This window comes from Zeus faber, assembly GCF_960531495.2.
Source record: "Zeus faber genome assembly, chromosome: 12".
Lineage (NCBI taxonomy): Eukaryota > Metazoa > Chordata > Actinopteri > Zeiformes > Zeidae > Zeus > Zeus faber.
This window is the reverse complement of record NC_137196.1, coordinates 8,543,970-8,560,713: the sequence shown is the minus strand read 5'-3', so window position 1 is coordinate 8,560,713 and position 16,744 is coordinate 8,543,970. Positions and strand designations below refer to the sequence as shown.

At 44.0% G+C, this 16,744-nt stretch overlaps 1 protein-coding gene across 1 annotated transcript in view; it reads left to right on the top strand.

The window, feature by feature from the left end:
• The window catches only part of LOC307237588 (lysine-specific demethylase 4A-like), a 29,973-nt gene that overhangs the window by 10,127 nt on the left and 3,102 nt on the right, over nt 1-16,744 (top strand). The window contains exons 14-23 of the mRNA XM_080010340.1: nt 145-253; nt 1,027-1,202; nt 2,260-2,461; nt 2,864-2,940; nt 10,520-10,575; nt 11,264-11,372; nt 12,739-12,930; nt 15,061-15,231; nt 15,606-15,725; nt 16,216-16,308. Coding sequence (XP_079866466.1) covers nt 145-253; nt 1,027-1,202; nt 2,260-2,461; nt 2,864-2,940; nt 10,520-10,575; nt 11,264-11,372; nt 12,739-12,930; nt 15,061-15,231; nt 15,606-15,725; nt 16,216-16,308 — 1,305 coding nt within the window. The remainder of the gene's footprint in view (nt 1-144; nt 254-1,026; nt 1,203-2,259; nt 2,462-2,863; nt 2,941-10,519; nt 10,576-11,263; nt 11,373-12,738; nt 12,931-15,060; nt 15,232-15,605; nt 15,726-16,215; nt 16,309-16,744) is intronic.

The window sequence follows — 16,744 nt, the reverse complement described above, 5'->3', positions numbered from 1 at the left end:
TTAAAGAAACGCATCTACACAAGCACAGAGCTCTGAACATGCCTCACTGTGAAGAGACTAGAAAATAAATATCTCTTGTTCATTGCTTGTGCGAGCAATCTATCCCTTTTTATTTTGTCATTCCAATACCTCTTTGTCCACCAGGGATCAGAAGGGTCATACTGCAAGTCAGTGGCGAGCAAGCAGCAGCAGGTGGCGCTCCGCAAGCTGCCCAGACACCATCCTCTGCTCAGACAAGTCTCCAGTGATGAAGGTAGGCCGGATAAATATTCAGTGTGCACGTATTTGAGTTTTTTACCTTTTTTGTTTGTTTGTTGACCTTTAACTTAGTGACACTTCCTTAATAAACAAAGCTTATTACCATATTTACCTGAACATAAGACAGTTCTTTTTTCTTTTTTTTTCCTGGAAATATGTCAAAAATAAATCAGAAAAATTGTAGTCGTCTTATATCTGGGGTCTAGACTTTTAAATGTCACTATATGGTAGAATAATAAAAAATACAAATTGTGCATTAGGAGTAGTATTTAAATTTGTTTTGTTGTTGAACACCGGCGACACACAGTCCTCATCCGATCCACCACTCGCTCTCCATTGCTGTCGTCGTTCACTGGGAACCCTGCGACTGATTTAAAAGAAGCAGGCGGGTCTTCTTGCTCCTGTGTGATAGTCAGACTATGGCGAGCGCAAATGAGTCTGACTCAGTCAGACATCAATCAGTTTGAACTAACCTTAGCATGTGGCTAACGGCTTCTGGGTCATCTTGAAAACATAGGTAATCTTGTATTATAGGTATAGGTAATCTTGTATTCTTTGTACGACTGCATGCTGTGTTATTATTTTCAAATGAAATTATTTTCTTTATAAAAACAAGATTTGGTCTACAAAAAATAATTTTCCAAAAATTAGTCTTGAAAAAGGGGGTCATCTTATAAGATGACCAATGTCAATCAATGTCGTCTTATATTCGGGTCAATACGATAATCCTCCTACTGTACCTCATACTTCCATCTCTCCGTCACTCAGAAGAGGATGCAGATTTGAATTGTGATCTGGATGAGAAGGAGGAGTGGGCCAAGCCTCTAGCACAGCTATGGCAGTGTGCGCCCTACAGTCCTGCGGCAGAGCGGGAGTATAACCGGCACATGGGCCTGCTCGCGCCCTACTGCTCCATCTGCCTCCTCTTTAACACCTACCACCAGGTAGGTAGCCAAAAAACATCCTGTCCAATCCATCTTGCAGATCTGCTGTGTCTCCGCCACCAAATTCTTTATTGGTGTTCACAACAGTGTACAACAATGGATTATGTTATTCACTTATTTTATGAATAGTGTAGAAGAAATCTGCATGATCGGTGAGGTTAATCTGTCTGCTACAAGAAAACAAAAACAGAGAATATTAAAGATATTTATTCTGCAGAATAAAGAGAAAGATTCAATACTGCTCCAAAGCAGTGTTCTGACCAGTCTGACCCTCTTTCTGACAAAGACAGCTTTATACCATAGAGAGGTTGTGGCCATTTGTCAGAAGTCATTTACAAGACTGTGCCCCTCGATTGTCTCCCCGGGTGTTACCTTTAAACAGTGAATTCACAGGTACTTGCAAACTTTGGTGGCAGACGCAGACTAATATCCCTTACAATGATCTTTCAAGCTCCCTTGGGGTTATCTTTATCTCCATACAAGATTAAACAGAAAGAAATGTGATCTTTTTCTTCAATCTTATAATTGACATTGTAGAGAAAAAACAGTCTTTTTATATAAACTCTGGGAGGGTGCTCCTGGAAACACAGAGGCAATGTTTTAAACCCCCTTCAACAGGAAAAGGCTATTGTCCCCATTCAAATATTTGATTATAGGCATTTTTCTCTAACAATAGTTATATTCATAACATAAGATCTCATTGGCTAGGTATGCGCTAATATAATTTTGGACACAGTGAGTCTTTGGTCTGGTCAATAGCGAGCAGTTGACAGTATAGCAATACTGAAAACTTACAATTAAATGAATGTTTGATTATTAATTTGAGTAATCAAGTTATTCACTGCTATGTTTAAACAAACAAGATATCATGGAACTGCCAATGAATCACAAATAAAACCTGAAATAGGAACTGGCAACCGCATCGTGTATCAGAATATTGTCACTTCGACCTGCATTATTGAGTATCGGTACATGTATTTTTTCATTTTTCAAAATGCCGAAATCTCAAACTCAAGTTTTGTGACTTTGAACAATTCTTTACCTTTTTCGTTCACAGTCTGAGTCGGGGAGTGACACCCTGGTGCGGCGCCTCGGGGCCGAACAGTGGTCCAAGCCACTCATCCCAGAAGCGTGTTTCAACACACACAGCAGCAAGTCCAACGAGAGCCAGGACGGACAGCTGTTCAACCCGCACCTGGCGGAGGACGGCACCAGCCGCCTGCTCAGCTGCTCCCAGTGCTGCGTTCGTGTCCACTGCAGTAAGCATTGTCAACTGTCATGCTGTGGATCATTTCAAATGAGCTGACAACGAAATACAATGCAATCACAGTGACCGATATTTAAATTCATTGTTTTAACGGCGATTTGGAACGTGGCGCAGACCAGCTATCAGACATTTAGCTGGTGTATTGATCGTGCTCATCATCGTGCCCTCCAGCTCATCCAGTCACGGAGTTATCCATTTAGCCTCATCAGCCATGGCTCCAGTTACATTGGTTATCAATTATGTATCGAACGTTCAGACAGTAGATGTGTTTAGTAGAAATGACACAGCAAACGTGACTATTTGGTTGAGTGATGACCTCCCGTTCAGACAGAGCATGTGTGGTTTTATTTTATTTGAGTTGTAGTGCTTGACCCGATGCCTCCTTTCTGTACAGGTTGTTATGGAGTTTCGGGAGAAGAGGCCAGGCTGGACTGGCTGTGTGCCCGCTGTAAAGCCAATGCAACCACAGAGGTTAGTTCACACCACCGCCCAGCTGCTGTCGAGTGGGATTTGACATTGGCCACAACATTCCCCAAAATCTGATACATGAGGACAATATTACCTCAAATATCATAGGAATGTTCTCTTGATATCAGACTTGGAGAAAGTATGAATACTGGCAAGTATTAATTCTGGGACTGGGAAATAAATCGGTATCACTGTTTCTCTCCCGTTAGCATATCCAAAATCAAAAGGTCTACGCAGCACAGTTCCCCTGACAGTTTGGCCATTTTAAGATATTCTTGAGATGATGTAAGATCCTTTTTTTCGCCCCAACTTCAAGTATTTTTTTTTATCAAAAAAAACCACTAGTTTGTGTGCCTTTTACCCTTGTGTGGTGTCCTGATCTGTGGGACCTGTTTTCAATGTTTACTAAAAGAAAAATTATGCAATTAATTTCGTTCAACCTGAGACTGATTGGCCCTGGTTTATTTTCTGTGAAGAACATATAAAAGAACACATTTGATGCACACTGTGCACCCCATGCACATGTGGTGTTCAGGTCTAGACCGGGGGGGGGGGTGAATGAATGTCCTACAGAAACCTTTCTATAATTTCTCACTCTATCCCAGCTGCAAATTGGGGGTGGGAGGCAATAAATAGCTTTGCCTGTGTGGCTCCTTATCACAATCGATCAAGATGGCGAAGAGGCTCTCTGCTCAGAGGGCCTTAGAAATAATTTTAGAAGAGACAGAAGCTTTGGAAGATGTTAAAGAGGAAGAGTTTTCAGAATATGAGGTTCACATTTCTGTCAATTCAAGGTCTGATAGTGAGTTTGAAGAGGATGAGATTGACCATCGGCCAGCCCCAAAACGAGCCCATCAGCAGCCAACCACAGGACCAGCCCATCAACAGCCAGCATGTTGAGAATTATGGATGTCCAAAAACAGTGAAATTCAATGGTCTTTTTGCCCAAGAAACGGGCCGTCCCGCATCGCTGCCAATCTGATGAGGATGCAACCAGGGCTGACGCGAATGGCAGTTACTCGTGTGCAGGACATCAAGTCTTCTTTTGAACTTTTTATCCTGGATGCCATCCAAAATATAATTCTGGATTGCACAAATTTGGAGGGAAGGCGTGTTTTTGGAGAGAGGTGGAAGGAGATGAACCAAACCCATTTACATGCATACTTTGAGGTTCTTATCCTTGCAGGAGTTTTCAAATCCAAAGGGGAATCCACAGAATCCCTGTGGGATGCAGAAACTGGAAGAGAACCTTTCTGTGCAACAATGTCTCTGGAAAACATCCACATTATTTACAAGCTTATCCGCTTCGATAACTGAGAAGACAAATCAGCTCGGCGGCAGAGAGACAAGCTAGCGTCAAGACAGTTTGGAACAAGTGGGTGCACCACATTTTCCTGTTTTACCCTGGGCCTGATGTCACTGTTGATGAGCAGCTTATGCCATTTAGGCCGCTGCCCCTTCAGGCAGTACATACCATGCAAAATACAGAATCAAGATCTTGCCTGTGATGCTGCTACATCATATGCATGGAACTTGCAAGTATATAGAGGGAAGCCAGATAGAGGACTACCTGAGAAGAACCAATGAATAAGAGTTGTGCTGGACATGACACAGGGACTCTGTGGACACGGCATCACATGCGATAACTTTTTTACTTTGCAAAAGCTGAGACAGGAGCTCCTTAAGAGGAAGATGACGATGGTAGGAATGTAACGGTAAAACAAGCCAGAGATCCAACCTCAGCTGTTCACAACACAGAACAGGCCCGTCAACTCATCCAAGTTTGTGTTCACGGCTGCTGTCCTATGTGCCAAAGAAAACCAAAAATGTGGTTCTCATGAGTGCGCTGCATAAGGATGGGAGATTCTGTGGCAAAGAGCATCAAAAACCAGAAATTAACATGGATTATAATGCCACAAAAGGAAGTGTGGACAAGCTGGTGACTGGCTACAGCTGCAAAAGAAGAACCCGACGGCTGGCCACTTGTGATATAAACATCAGTTGTGATGGAAAACCTGTTTTGTTTATATTTGTTCAACATAACATGGTTTATTCCAGCCATTTTGATTATCACATTTACATTTACATTTAGTCATTTAGCAGACGCTTTTATCCAAAGCGACTTACAAGGGAGAATAACATTCAAGCTACATTCCGACAGAGATTAGTGTAACAATAAATACTGCTAGGTAGTGCTAAGTAATTGTAGGTTAGGACAGGAGGTACTCACTGAAGAGCTGGGTCTTCAAGTGCTTCTTAAAGACAGAGAGGGAGGTCCCTGCTCTGGTCATCTTTGGCAGCTCGTTCCACCAACGTGGAACTACAAATGAGAATAGCCTGGATTGCCGTGGCTGTATGGCCGGCAGAGCCAGGCGACGCTCATTTGACGAGCGCAGCATCCGGGGGGTAACATGTGCTCATCATCCGCATAGCAGTGATATGAAGAGCCATGTGAGCGGATGATCGGGCCCAGTGAGGTGGTGTATATGGCAAAGAGGAGGGGTCCTAGCACCGAGCCTTGGGGCACCCCTGTGGTGAGGTTTTTAGGCACAGACAGCTGGCCTTGGCATGTCACACTGAACGAGCGCCCAGTAAGGTAAGATTCGAACCAGGACAGTGCACTGCCCCTTATGCCCATACTTGAGAGTATGGACATGAGTATGCTGTGATTGACAGTGTCAAAAGCAGCTGATAAGTCTAGCAGAATGAGAACCGAGGATTTGGCAGCAGCTCTAGCAGTTTTTACGGCCTCTGTGATGGACAACAGGGCTGTTTCGGTGGAGTGACCACTTTTGAAGCCAGATTGAAGTGTACCGAGAAGGTTGTTTCTTGACAGGTATTCTGTTACCTGTCTAGAAACCGCCCTCTCTAAGGTTTTGGAAAGGAATGGGAGGAGAGAGACCGGCTGATAGTTTTCTACTTGATTGGGATCAAGTGAGGGTTTTTTGAGCAGTGGTGCGACCCGAGCCGCTTTGAAAGCGGAAGGGAAAGTGCCGGAAGTTAGGGAAGAATTAATCATATGTGTGATTGCCGGGGTGATGGTCGGTGATATGGCTTGAAGGAGGTTAGGTGGGATCGGATCTAGCGGACATGTAGTAGGACGGCTACATGTTAGTAGTTTAGATATCTCACTTTCAGCGAGGGGGGTGAAACCAGGGAACGATGAGCCTAGGGCTGGAGGAGACAGGTCGTGAGTAAGTTGTTTAGTGAATTGGCTGCTGATGGCTGCCACTTTGTTAGTAAAAAAGGAGGCAAGGCAGTCAGCAGTGAGGTTAGTAGCTGGGGGAGGTGGTGGAGGGTAAAGCAGAGACTTGAAGGTGGCGAATAACTTACGTGTGTCTGTGGCACCGTTGATCCTATCGTTGAAGAAGGCCTTCTTAGCAGCAGTGATGCTGGAAGAGAAGGAGGACAGCAGTGTCTGGTAGCTTGCAAGATCCTCAATTGTTTTGGATTTGTGCCATTTCCTCTCGGCTGCTCTGAGGTCAGTGCGCGTTGTCCGTAGGGTGTCAGTCAGCCAAGGGTGCGACCGGGTTGATCGAGCAGGTCTGGTGGATAGTGGACACAGGCTATCCAGACATGAGCTCAAGGTGGAGCAGAGAGAGTCAGTGGCATCATTAACCTGCAGAGAGGAGAAAGTGCCGTGGGGCGGAAGAGAAGAGGAGAGCACAGAGGAGAAGTGGTCATGGGTGGGGAGTAACCATGGGTGTGGAGGTGGGGGGTTGTTTTGGTAGCTGGACATTGAAGTGGATGAAGAAGTGGTCAGAGAGATGAAGAGGAGTGACCCTTAGGTTGTCCGTGGTGCAGCTCCGAGCAAGAATGAGATCAAGCTCTTTGCCAGCCTTGTGAGTCGGTGGAGTCGGGACCTGTCTTAGGTCGAATGAGCGAACCAAAGACAGGAAGTCAGCCGAGGTCGCACTATCCAAGTGGATGTTCATTATAATTTATTTTAATTACATTTTATCACAAACAAAGCACTTTTTTTGATTGTGATCTCACAGAAGTAAATGGCAAATATTAACCATATATGCAGTCTATATTGCTTGTAATTAAGATAGTGTTTTTACATAAATTCTTATGGCTGTATTGACTTAAAAATCCAATAATGCGGTGAACGGGAACATTGGCTGAGTAACACAAACAGTAACACCGCAAAAGGATTAAGACCACATATGTGTCCCACCACGGCAAAACTCGCTATCTTGCGGCATTTATAAAACATTTTCAAAACCGAATTTGATTTATATATAGTAAAAAAAAAAAAAGTTAAACAGTGGAGTTAAACATTCCTGTTAGATTACATGGGGAAACGCAGTTCACTTACTGGTACGCGGAACAGCTTTAAATAATGCCGATCATTCATCCATAGTCCATGTGATGTGAAGTCACAATGTGAAGAAAAAAGAAAGAAGAAGAAACAGTCTTTATTCGTCACGCAACACACCACACTACAACACATGCTTGCACACACACACACGCTTTGATGGTGGCCGGTGAAATGGATCCTCTGCATGGCTTGTCCTTCCTCTGGGGGCACAACAGGAGCAGTGGGCAGCATACGTGGACGCGCCCGGGGACCAGGTGATAAGTCCATAGCTGGTCAGACAATGATAGGTGCATGTTTTTGGTGGGGGTCCTTACTGACGTGAGGTGGAGGAAACCCCATGTGAGCACGGGGAGAACATGCAAACTCCACACAGAAAGGCTCCTATTTGGGAGATAACCCGCGGGAGCACGGTGCCAACAGCGCCCCAGGCGGGAATCGAACCCAGGACCTTCTTGCTGGGAGGCAACATTGCAATGCACTGCGCCACCGTTTTGATAGAATTCAACCTTTAAATCGCACTACTCTTACACACACAGAGCCATTGTAAGGAAACGCGAAGAAGAAAAACCCTTCGCATCACGCACCTACCTCACTTTCGTTAACAGCCGGTTAAAGCGCAGCATGGTGGTGTTTCGGTCTCACTTGTCTGTGAAAACGTTCTTCTCTGTATCGTTATGGATTACGCAAAGCGGGTGGCGGAAGCTCTGAATCATATTTCGGACCTTAATCTGACCAGTGCGATAGATCCAAGTCAGTGTTAGCAGAGTGTACTGTACTTCATTTTCCACAATGATAGTCAGTTCTCCAACAGCGACGCGGAGAACGACAGCGATGCTTAATCTGATATTACACCGGACTTGGAGAACATTTCAAACAGTGGATTTCAAATTTAAGGTGACGATGAAACTGAATATTTTCAAGAACCACCGGTTGAGACCGACGATACGTCTGTTGTTACAACGGACGAAGTTGATGTCGTGATGAAGTCCGTTGAGGTTGGTGACAGATTTTCAGATTTCAGATTTTCTGAGACTCTACATTTTGTTGTGTTGTCCGTACTTTTAAACTCCAGAACAATTACACTTTTATAAAACATATTCTTATTATATTCTTACTGTTAAATAAAAGCTATTTTTTTTTTTTTTTTTTTTTTTTAAACCAAAATGAGTTGTGTTGTTGTGATTGGCCCATTCAGCGGTATGTTAATTAGCCATGAGGCTTTGTTTGTCCGCCAACCTCATTTGCATTCTAGGAGCTGGCTGAATGAACCTATTGTGGGTAAAACTTTGGGGGTAATTATCTCAGAATCACAGTTTGCCACACCCTTGTCATTAACAAGTCATAGCTTTAAAAATATTTGCTTGAGTTGCACAAGTGACACCTTGTTTGGAAGCTCTGATTCTCCACTTTCAAATGATGCAAGAAACCCCGCCAAATGACCCTAAAGTATGCGGTGGGTCACATATGTGGTCTTAATCCCTGTGCGGTGTTACTGTTTGCGTCTTTGTGTATTATGTCTTCGGACCACCAGGGGGCATTCCTGCCCTGACTATACACTGATCAGCCGCAACATTAAAACCACCTGCCTAATATTGTGTAGTTCCGCCTCGTGTCACCAAAACAGCTCTGACCCGTGGAGGCATGGACTCCACAAGACCCCTGAAGGTGCCTGTGGTATCTGGCACCAAGACGTTAGCAGCAGATCCTTTAAGTCCTGTAAGTTGTGAGGTGGGGCCCCATGGATCTGGCTTGTTGTTCCAGCACATCCCACAGACGCTCCATCAGATTAAGCTCTGGGGAATTTGGAGACCAAGTCAACACCTCTTTTTCATGTTCCTCAAACCATTCCTGAACATTTTTTGCAGTGTAGCAGGGTCATTATCCTGCTGAAAGAGGCCACTGCCATCAGGCAATACCGTTGCCATGAAGGGGTGTACTTGGTCTGCAACAATGTTTAGGTAGGATGAATGCCAGGACCCAAGTTTTCGCAGAAGAATATTGTCCAGAGCATTGCACTGCCTCCGCCGGCTTGCCTACTTCCCATAGTGCATCCTTGTGCCATCTCTTCTTCAGGTAAACCACGCACACACACCTGGCCACCCACAAATGTAAAAGAAAACATGATTCATCAGACCAGACCACCTCCTTCCATTGCTCCATGGTCCAGTTCTGACGCTCACGTCTCCATTGAAGGCATTTTCAGCAGTGAACGGGGGTCAGCATGGACACTCTGACCGGTCTGCGCCTATGCAGCCCCATACGCAACAAGCTGCAATGTGTGTGTGTGTTCTAACACATTTCTATCATAGCAGCATTATCTTTTTCAGCAATTTCTGATACAATAGCTCTTCTGTGGTATCGGACCAGACGGGCTGGACTTCTCTCCCCACACACATGAGCCCATGGGCGCCCATTACTCTCATTAATGTTGCTGGTTCACCGGTTGTCCTTCCTTGGACCACTTTTGGTCGTTACTAACCACCGCATACCGGGAAAACCTCACAAGTTCTGCCATTTTAAAGATGCTCTGACCCAGCCGTCTAGCCATCACAATTTGGCCCTTGTCAAAGTCGCTCAGATCCTTACGCTTGTCCATGACTTCCAAACATCAACTTGAAGAACTGACTGTTCACTTGCTGCCTAATATATCTTACACCTTGACAGGTGCCATTGTATTGAGATGAGCAATGTTATTCACTGCACCTGTCAGTGGTTTTAATGTTGTGGCTGAACAGTGTATGCTATGCTATTGCACCTATTACATTTTTAAGGACTACGATTTTAGGTTCTTTAGGATCATAGCAAAATACCAACTTTAAAAAATAATCTCAAGGGAAGCTAAATATTTCTGTTCTCTTTATGATGATCATGTATTCGGGTATGAGCATGCACATACTGTAATAGAAATTATAGAGCACTATAAAAAAATCTAACGTGCAGTTAGTTTTTACGACTGCCAAGTTTTATACATTCAGTTTCTTGTGTTTTATATTTCATGTTTGGTACTACACGTCAGGCATTTAGGTCTTTTAACTGCTTACAGTGGCTTTTGTTTCCTTGTGCATTTATCAGGGATCTAGTGTAGCACTTATAATATGTATTGAAGTGCCAGCTGTGTTTTTCAAACTCATTTCCTGTCAGTCTGCTTTTTATACACCTCCCTTGGCGTGCATCCTGACACCTTAGCAGGGGCATGGTAGTGACTACAGAGCAGGAGAGTGTACTTTTGAATATCAAATATATTGTTTCCTGCCACAGGATTGCTGTCTGTGTTCTCTGAGAGGTGGAGCACTGCAGAGGGCCAACAACAACAAGTAAGCAGCATCCGTAGAGACACGCTTGAACCACCGCACTACACTCGATGCGCAACATACAGACCAATGCAGCATTTCCGATATAAGCAAAGTGGAAAGTACGTTGGGAGCTTATAAGCCTGTTAAAACACTGGTGTCATGACAACACAAAATCAGATTCCAACTTGATGCGTGGAGCATTAAATGCTCTAATGCCACAACCACAGGCAGAGGGATCTCTGATCTATGAAGTCAGCGCAAATTCAAAGAAATGTTTTTCTCACCACCCTGTTTTGACTGGTTCATTTTTTAAAGTGAATGTGTGCTGTGTTTTAAAATCTCTACCTTGATAGAGATGTTGGTAATATTTTTAATTTGCAATCAAGTCTTTAAGACTAATATAGACTAATAAATTAAGTCCAGTAACTACCAAATAGTGTTATGCTATCAAAAAGGAGAATTGTAGGCTAGAAGACATTGCTTTAGTAAACTTGTATTAACAATTGTCTGATAGTCTTGACCAGACAATTTATTATTTTAATGTTGCTGCATTGGGTGTTGACGCTTCACTGATGGAATATGCTCTAAATTTACTGTTCTTATTAGTAATCATCATCATGATCTATTCTACATCAGGACTCTGTAACTGAGACATTATGGCCTCCGTTATTAACCTGCTGTTTTCCAATCCTTCTCGTAACATGTGCAGGTGGGTCCATGTGCTTTGTGCCATCACCGTGCTGGAGGCTCGCTTTGTCAACATCACCGACCGCAGTCCCGTTGACCTCTCTGCGATCCCATTGACACGGTTCAGACTGGTAAGACCCGTGGACAACATGACGGAGTGGTTCTAACTTCACGCCAACAGCAACCCGGTTGAATAATTAAACTCCCAAACTGCTGTACGGTTCGGGCCCCTCGCACCCCCCTGCCAGTCTACTTTGAGCTACAGCGTTCTTGCTAAGTGGCGCTCCATTAATACAGAAGTTACTGATGCGCTTAAAGGGAAGACGCATATTAATCTGCGGTGAGGTGTTTGGATCTGGGTTGCGCCTCTTGGTTTCACTTCCTGTCTTTGGCCTACACTGGAAATGTCAAGACACATTCAATGCTACATTATGTTGTTTAGCAAATACCTTTGTCCAAAGTGACTTGCAAGAAGTACATGTGTCACAGTATTAAACCGAATGTATGTCACACTGACAACTAAACATACTCTAGAAACAAGCAGTTCTAGTGGAGTTGGAGTTTGCTTTTGTTTTATGAATGTATGTTAGACGGGAAAGGGAAAAGAGATCAGGTAGATGGGGTTGACGGGGCAGTGCAAGTACGGTCCAGGTGTCGTCTGAAGAGATGGGTCTTCAGTCTGGAGTCTGGCGGAGGATGGGGAGCAATTCATTAATTCAAAACTATTTTTCACCTCAAATTTGTTCAGATACAGATTTTGGTGGACTGATAAGGTGAAATTACTGAAAGTTTATATACTACATACAATGAAACCAGGAAGCCATGCTCAAACGTCATTGGCTCACAGAACCCGGAACTTGTGCACAAACTGCATTGGCTCAAAGAACATGGGGCCTCGGGACTCCTCCCACTGAAACAGCCCGTTTTCAGACGGGGTGGATTAGTTAGAATGGCTCAAGATTCTAACCTCTAACACATAATCAGATAATCTGTATCGATTTTCAGCAAAAAAAAAAGTTTTAGGGACCTCAGAGACCATATATTAACTTTGTGAAAAGGAGTATAGTAGGTCCTCTTTAAGATTGATCTGAGCAGAGGTGGGAAGTGATATGAGCGAATTTTGATTTGTTCAACACTAGAAACTCTAGCTGCGTTCTGGATGATATAGAGGTCTGATGGAACAGGCAGGTAGTCCAGCCAGAAAAGCATTGCAGTAGTGAAGTGTGTATTATCTTCTGATTGTTAAAGGTCTTACCACCGGGACGTGTAGCAAGTCGAGATTAGTGTGTGCAGCCCTCCACCACTGCCTCCTTGTGGAGTTACACGGAGCAGTATGTCACTTTGGGCTTGGCTCTCTGCTTGGCCTTGCTTTCATTGTTAGAATGTCTTTTCCTGAACGGATCGTGTTGTGAAGAAACCCATTAAAGCACTTAAACGAAACATTATTTTCCTTGTGTCTCGCTAATCCTGGGCTGTTTCTTTTCCGTTGCATGACAGAAGTGCGTCTACTGCAGGAAGCGGCTGTCGAGGGAGGTGACGGGCTGTTGCGCGCAGTGCTCCCACGGCCGCTGCTCAACGGCATTCCACCCCACGTGCGCTCAGGCCGCCGGCGTCCTCATGCATCCAGACGACTGGCCTTTCATCGTCTACATCACCTGCCACAGACATCGGGCGCACCTCCTGCTGGAGGTAGGCAATGCCAAACCACTTTTGTTCTGTCACGTCACCGTTTTTGGGTTTGGTTTCTGCCTTTCTAAAGCTGCTTTCACACATGCACTCTGGACAGTGTCCTGACCTGATTATCCGGACATTGCACGGATTTGCCCTTTCACACATGTAGCAAAAAAACAGATTGTCTGTCTGTGTCAGACGCGTTTCCACTACCTGGAAATACTCAGTTTGGTTTAGACGAGGGGTGGAGCCTGGGTATAGCGTGCAGGAGGCAGGATGTGACACGATGACGCTGCTGAGTTTTACAGCACAGCCAAGATGGTGGATGAGGCTACCAACTAATCAGTAGTTGCACTTTTTTTGCATTGATACTCCATGTATTTGGACTTACAGTATCTGCAATATAAACAAGAAAGTAGAAAGGAATAATAAAGAAAACAGAAAGCAGTACGTAGTAGGCTTGGGCGATTGTGCAAATCGAACTTCTGGAATGGGGACCACATTTTCAACATTAAACATGCAGTACCAGAAATGCAGGATTTATTATTTACAAGTAAAGTATTTACACAAAAGCATCAGTTTTTACTAAATTAAGTCCCATAGCAACAGGGAGACGATCGATCGCGATCGATATTCTATCTCCGATAGACGATTTAAATATCGTAAATCTGTGCACGAAGATCTGCATAAAGGTAAATACAAATGCAAAGGCGCACGATCGAGACGTCATCAACATGCGCCCACGCCCACTCACTCGCTCTGAATGATCCGGACAATTACCTGATGTGTTCACACATACAGCTCAATCGAACATTACACAGACTTTGTACTAGGTTGCTGGCTGGTTAAAGTCCAGATAATGTCTGGGTCAAATGAATTAGACATTTGCGTTCACACATACAGCTCATCCTTGTTTAGTCTGGATAATTTCAGGTTTACAGTGCATGTGTGAAAAGCAGCATAAGACATCTTCCTGCTTTGTATCTGCTTCTGTCTTAATTAATCGAGCACCGTTAGAGCAGTACAATATCTGACGTTTTGTGAAACAGCACTGTGACAATTTTGCAACAAGAGACCAGTTGTTTCTGTCATGGTGGATGGAAAAACCTCTCCAGTGGTTCTTAATTCCACAAGGACTTCGGAACGAAGTCAAAACCCCCTTGATGGAAACTGGGTGGAAATAATACTTTCTGTAAAGTGTTACAAAAAACAATAATAATAACATTTTGAAAAAAGGGATTTCGGGCGGAGCTATCAGAATAATTACATCATTGCCTGATCGCAATTACTAGCTAATCGCAATCATTTTGTGAGGGGTTAGATTCCCCAACCGTATGGTTCCATTCAACCGTCCTGGGGATTTTGAGCCAATGTGAGCAATGTTGCGATAAATAGAAGGTGAATTACTGCAGGTGAGTTTCTATCACTGGGTTTTAGGTTGTAGTCTTTATGTTCCGTCTTTCGGTGTGAGTAAATGTCTCTTCTTCATACGGTGGAGAAGGTCTGATTACACTGCTGAAGACATAATAAGCTATGAGTGGCATGAAATGAACATGGATAATTAAGGTGAAGATGATCTTTACGGCAAGTTTGGCAACCACAGTCTCTCTCCAATTGGGCATGTGGAGAACCACACCCACAAGCTTCCTCTCAGCCTCTGGTATTGATTGAGTCAGTCAGCCGTGCAGCACAGTTAAGAGTTGGAAGTTCCAAAGTGCCATGGGGGGAATTATACAGAAGTGAATTTTCATGCTGCCTTAAACTGTGATTAGCACTGACAGAATCGAGAGATACGCGAAGAAAGAATTGAAGCTCACTGAAATGCAAATTAATGATGGGATTTGCATTTCTTAGATTAATTTTTCCCTGTTACGGTTTTTGTAAGCTATCTGTGGGGTGCAAGTCTTGTCTGGTTTTGCTGTTGCTTTTTTTAATCGTATATCTTAACACAAGAGACAGCGCTATCTCTCGGGTACACATTGATAACTAAATATTATGCCAAACAGCAGGCAGTGTCCCTCTCCACGCCAGCGGATTTTAACGAGCGCACACCACTTGTCACACACAAACGCTATCTAATCACTCTTGTGTTTTTAAAAAGCAATTGCACAGATAGAGTGTAAAATTAACCCTGTGACTTCTCCCCAGAGGAACAAGGCCTCCATGCAAGAGCTGGCAGTCGGCCAGAAGGTGATCTGCAAATATAAGAATGGCCGCTACTACCACAGCGAGGTGAAGGAGTTGACAAACGCCACCTTCTACGAGGTGGTGTTTGACGACGGTTCTTACAGCGACAACCTCTTCCCCGAGGACATTGAGGTTAGTAGGAGTGTTAATTGCTTATTTGTCTAATTACCATTTGTCTTGTGTAATTTGCACATTACGCAACACAAATTCTAATACTTCTAATGTTGACATGCTAATATTAACCTACTAAGGCTTAATAGGAAATAAAAATTTGATGTTAGTCAACACAAAGATGGTATTATAATTATTATAAAAAAATAATAATGACGTTAGTAGTTGTGGTGGTGCATATAGGTAAAACAAAAAACATCTCTATCAAGGTAGAGATTTTCAAACAGACCTGGAACCAGTTGCGTTGTGGTCAGTCAGGGAGCAGCTTTTCTTGGGTAATATGTAGCCTGCGGTTACTTCTGTCAAAATCACCGTTTTGTGCGCTCTGCCTTCAGAGCAGGGACTGTGTGCGGCTCGGCCCCCCCTCCGAGGGAGAGGCGGTGCAGGTGCGCTGGACAGACGGCTTGATGTACGGGGCTAAGTTTGTGGCGTCGCACTCTATTCCAATGTACCAGGTAAGGCATAGCCTGGCGCCCTGATATGTGCGGCTTTCCACCCCGCACTGAGCTGTGCGAACTGTGAAGATACACATTCATGCATCCAAAGTATCGAAACATTATCTAGGGCCTTAAAAATTCTTTTATGATAAGATCCTGGAGCTCATGCTGTTATTCAAAGTGCTGATTAGTGAAAAGTTGAGCTGAAGGCTACTTGCAGTTAGACACATGTCGAGGATTGAGCGTAGTACCTTCCAGCCCGGAGTCACACAACCAGACTTGTATTTACATCCACCCTACATTTTGCGCTTAAAAATCAGTTAATGATTCTCACAATGCTAATGGTTTCCTGATATTGGGTCGGCACCCACTCTTTTGTGTGTGTGTGTGTGTGTGTGTGTGTGTGTGTGTGTGTGTGTGTGTGTGTGTGTGTGTGTGTGTGTGTGTGTGTGTGTGTGTGTGTGTGTGTGTGTGTGTGTGTGTGTGTGTGTGTCTCTCTCTCTCTCAGGTGGAGTTTGAGGATGCATCACAGCTCTCTGTCAAGAGGGAAGACATCTACACCCTGGACGAGGACCTGCCCAAGCGTGTCAAGTCCCGAATGGTAAAACTGAACTCAGCGTGGAGGTTAATGTTGCAACCGTGGGTCAGAGGTTTCCCTGATGGAGACACTGAAGTTACATGTGAATTTGAGGAATTCAAAATAGAAAAATAAGAAAACACGTTAATCAAACAGTTGTTGCAGCCGCATCTATCGCCAAAATGCATTGACATTAGTAGCGTAACGGAACGTAGTTGATCCTTACCGGTTGCCCCCCACAGTGCGGCTTGCATGTGAACCGCAGATCAATTGCGGCGACGAACCCAAGCCCAGCTTGTGCGTTGTATACAGTATATTAAAGAAAAAGCGTGCTCCGGTTCAATAAAATATCATATTTTACAGGATGTCCAATTGAGAGGGCAGAACAGAGAACGGCAGTTGGTGACAAGTGCCGGCTCAGTATGCGATACAAGAGTAGTTAACCTCATGGATATGATTT